The following is a 4,704-nucleotide window of genomic DNA, read 5'->3' on the forward strand; positions in this document are numbered from 1 at the left end:
AAAACGTTAGAGCAGGAGTAAAAAAACGTTAGGGGTGAGCAGGAGTAAAAAAACGCTAGGGGTGAGTAGGAGTAAAAAAAACGTTAGGGGTGAGCAGGAGTAAAAAAAACGTTAGGGGTGAGTAGGAGTAAAAAAACGTTAGGGGTGAGTAGGAGTAAAAAAAACGTTAGGGGTGAGCAGGAGTAAAAAAACGTTAGGGGTGAGCAGGAGTCAAAAAAAAAAATCGAGTATCAAGTTTTGGGACTAACGTAGACTGTCTAACTTAATTTTCTGGATTTGGTCTAGCTTTTAAGTTGCATACCCATGTTATAATTGGCCCTGTCATTTCTCTGGAGTCAGGCAAGTGAAACTTGGGTGAGAGCCTAACACTCAGTTCCATACAACATTACATAAATATCAGACTTTATCCCTAGTAAAAATTATTATAAAAATAAATGAAAACAACATTAAATTCTTTCTTTAATGCAATGTTAGGATTTGATTAAATCATCTTGTTTTTTTTGTTTTTTTTAAATATCAAAATTTTATCAAAATTAGATTTTTTTATTTTTCTGATTATGACAGTTTTTGTAATTGTGACCATTGATTTTTGTAATTAAACAATAGATAACATATGGGGAAAAAAAAATTGTTAATAAAATTCAAAATCCTTCCTGTAACCAAACGATATTTAGTACAAACAGACTTCAGTTTATGTCCGACTTGTCCACCAATTTTCAATCATGAACGCACAACAGTCTTTTAATTTGTATTTTATCATTATTCAATGATAAACACATGCAAAACCGTTAATAAACTTGAAAACTTTTTTTTTTTTTTAACTCACATTCACCCTTAACAAGGCATACCACCACCTGGATGTAAGGGGCTACTATTTGGGACCATGCCTAAGAAATATTAACAAGATATTTGTTTACATTTCATTTAAACTTCTGCATATCAGTACAGTTAGAGAAGCAGATATCATGAAGGGAATTCCAAAGTCTTACAGTTTCTTCCCTCGAACAGCTAGAGTAGAAAGTTTTCTGGCATTTAGGGACCTCAACAGTGAAGAGGTGAGATTTTGTTGCTGAGCGTTCAAAATAGGCTCAGAGTTAAAAATAGACTTTATAGCCAAGTAAGAGATGCCTTTTTCTCTTCCCTGAAACATCTTTCTCACAGAAGAGACGCTTCGAGCCTGTCTCTGCTTTATCGTTATTTTCATGGCAAGTGCTCGTCTGAGTTCCAATCTATGGTGCCCCACACCAAACTTTCATGGGAAACACTTGACTAGCTGAAAACACTATCAATAATTTCCCCCCATCTGTGTCTAAACCTAAATGTAGTCTATGAATATCATAGCAATCATTAGTAGTAAAAAGCTTCTTTCTTAGAACTGCATACCTGTGGAACTCTCTTCCATTTGCCTGCAATATGGTCATCTTCAAGTCCAACGTAAACAAGTTCTTGATGACCCGTTCCCCTTAAGTAATCCAATTTACCCAATTTTACTACTAATGATTGCTATGATATGGTCCCATTGACTACTGTACACTCTTTAACCCTTATCCTCAAGTGGCCTCTGGGCCTTGATAAGTGGTGACCCGTATATAATAAAAAAAAAAAAAACTGGTTTGTCGGGAATATGTGCGTTGAGGGGGCACAAATGCAACATGGCAGCGATGGGACAGGGGTTGGAGCTTAGTTGACAAAGTGGGACCTATTAGATTGAAAACTTTTTTGGACCGTAGCGGGAGAGGCTAGTGGTACACCAGATCAGATGTGGCAACAATACTCCATGCATGAATGAATGGTGGCCTTGTAAAGGATACTCTCAGGATACTCTCAGTAGTATTCAGTTCAGAAATAGTCTGGAAATAATTTTTATAGAAACTTTTTTTTTTAAATGGAAATTTCTCCAGCACTTGCGAGTAAAAATAACATCATTGAAGAAACAAAGACATCCAATCATTACGTTCTATTATTAGCTGTCTAAATCTGTTTTGCAGAAAACATTTGAATCATCAGAAATAAAAATCCTATTTTTACATGGGGGTCACCACTTATCAAGGACCAGGGGCCACTCGAGGATAAGGGTTAATGGGTATACATTTGTCATTGTGATTTTAGCATAGTAAACATTAGTGAGAATTTTATAACTTGGATTACTTAGGGGGATGGTTCAATAAGAACTTGTTCACATTAGACTTGAAGACAATCAGATTGTCATCAGCTGAAAAGCAGGCAAACGGAATAGAGTTCCACAGGCGAGAAGTTCTCAGACAGAAGCCCTGTTCATGGAATCTACGTTTGGGTTTAGCCACAGATAAAGAGTGTGGGAAATTGTTGATAGTGGTTCTGGCTAGACGAGTGCTTTTTGTAAAAGTCTGGCGAGGGGAGGACCATAGATTGAATTTCAGATGAGCACTTGCTATGAAAATAATGATAAAGCAGGGACAGACTCGCTACGTCTCTTCTGTGGGAAAGAGGTTGCAGGAAAGAGAAAAGGGCACCCTCCACTAAGCTACGAAGTCTATTTTGAACTCTGTCAAGACAGGATAAGCTGCTTCTAGCAGCTCCTACCCAGATGTGGCAGAAGTACTCCATCGTTGGCCGTACCTGGATTTTATATAGGTAGAGAAATCGCATCAGGAGTGAGATGACAAGAGAATATTCTTATCATTGTTTTGGCTCTCACGTATGACACAGGTAATCAATCAAGAACCACATCACTCTATCTAAAAACATAAGATAGTAACTGATATATTATTTGAGTCAAAATAATAAAAAGAATATTCTCTTGTCATAGCCTTAGTAATGAATCATTTACACCATCTCATGGTTACATGTAGATTAGAGGTAAAAGTTTACAACTGATAACAAATGGTAAGTTGAGAATGAGAGAGAGAGAGAGAGAGAGAGAGAGAGAGAGAGAAACAGTACGTTTCAGACAAATAGGTAAAAACAGAGACAATTTTGGTTTTTGTTTGTGACAATATTGACAGGTTAAGAAAAACAAATAGGATTGATATGCTACAGAGAAAAACAAAAAAAAAGCAATATTATACTTCAAGGTCAAAGACTAGCCAATGATAAGCATGAGATTTCAACCCCAAAAACAACAATACTTCCACCTTTGTCAGAACACTGCTCATTGAATGTGAGGACTAAAGGATAAAATAAAGGAAGTGAGAGTTGCAAGGCTGCTGAGGTTCACTAGAGATAAAAATCTGGGGACTTCAGATTCAGTTTATATAAATCCCATTCCGGACCACACCTCCTACTGCCGAGACAATTGCCAAAGTGGCCCAGCATACTATTAAACAGCAATAAAAAATTTAAAAAAAAAAAAAAAAAAAGGAGCTGTTGGTCAGTCATATTTGTCACTTGGTGGACAACTCGGACATTGATTAGAATTTATTTGTATGAAATATTGGTAAAGTGTGTAAAGAATTGTGAATGTTAACAATATTTTAGCCGTAAATCAGCAGTAAAAAATGACGAAGTTTTTTTCACGTGATATACACTAAACTACAAAATACAATCAGGAGTAATTTATGTCACAACTTGGATTTTAACAGTGATGATAATGTAGAATACTTTTCAGGCCGAGCTCTTAAAGGCGAGAAGGGCATGTTTCGTTTGAGTTGATTTTTTTCCGGATCATAATGGTGATTTATGCAGTTGGAATCGGCAAATTCCTGTTTTGTCATCAGTAGCTCTTCTGGTTCTCTGAATTCTTTCAAATCAACTGCTTTTGGATATTTGTCATCACCTAGGAAAAAAAAACAAAAAAAAAACAAAGGCAGCAGAATTTAAAATTAGAGGTTATGATCACAGGAAAAGATGGTTAAACGTTCAAATAAACAAAAAACTGAAAAGATACATGGAAAAAGTCTCAAACCTTCAAATTATTAAAAGCTATTTTTGATAAGAATTGAGATTGACTTGAGCAATCTCAAATTTCTGATGTCGGAAAATTTAGGTCACATATTTTTTGGATGGTTTAACATACAAAAGACATAACATTGTCTGAAATTACTGTGTGCTATTTTATTAATAGACTAGCAGGTTGCATGGCTTTGCCCGGTTGTAAAATACACTTAAATAAGATATTCTGATTAATGCAGATTTTGTATTTATTATATTATATATTTTTTTATTTTTATTTTTTTTTTTTACACAGGCATCACCACATTATCAAGGCCAAGAGGCCACTCGAGGATAAAGAGTGTACAGTAGAAATTGGATAAATATAGTAATCATTAGTAATGAAAATTCGGTAAATTTGTTAACCTATATGGAACGGCTCATCAAGAACTTATTTACATTAGACTTGAAGACAACCATATTGTAGTCAGTCAGAAAGCAGGAAAACGGAAGACAAAGACATTCAAAAAAAAAAAAAAAAAAATTATAGGAGCATAGATTTTTATAAGAACAGGATTTTATCATGGTCATTTTCAAGTCTAATGTAAATAAGTTCCTGTTGAGTCATCCTTAAATAATCTAGCTCTACCTAAGTCCCATTACATTACTGATCATATTGTCTCACCATCTACCTAACGCTTACACATTATCCTAAAGTGGCCTCCAGGCCTTAATATGTGGTGACTCCCCTAAGTTAAAAAAGAAAAAAATGCAATTAAATCTGAATTTTATTAGACAAACAAAACAAAACTAATTAAATTGCATTAGTAAATCAGCCATAATTAGAAATTACTG

General features: G+C 34.9%; 1 protein-coding gene across 1 annotated transcript in view; it reads right to left on the bottom strand.

Annotated features, from left to right (window-relative positions):
* Window positions 1–3,345: 3,345 nt before the first annotated feature.
* The window catches only part of LOC145284529 (acyl-coenzyme A diphosphatase NUDT19-like), a 31,758-nt gene continuing 30,399 nt past the window's right edge, over window positions 3,346–4,704 (bottom strand). Inside the window, exon 3 of the mRNA XM_080133423.1 lies at window positions 3,346–3,754. Within this exon, the coding sequence (XP_079989549.1) occupies window positions 3,540–3,754 (215 nt within the window). The 3' untranslated portion in view covers window positions 3,346–3,539. The remainder of the gene's footprint in view (window positions 3,755–4,704) is intronic.

This window comes from Euprymna scolopes, chromosome 9 (genome assembly GCF_053919585.1).
Source record: "Euprymna scolopes isolate OS-2025 chromosome 9, ASM5391958v1, whole genome shotgun sequence".
Lineage (NCBI taxonomy): Eukaryota > Metazoa > Mollusca > Cephalopoda > Sepiida > Sepiolidae > Euprymna > Euprymna scolopes.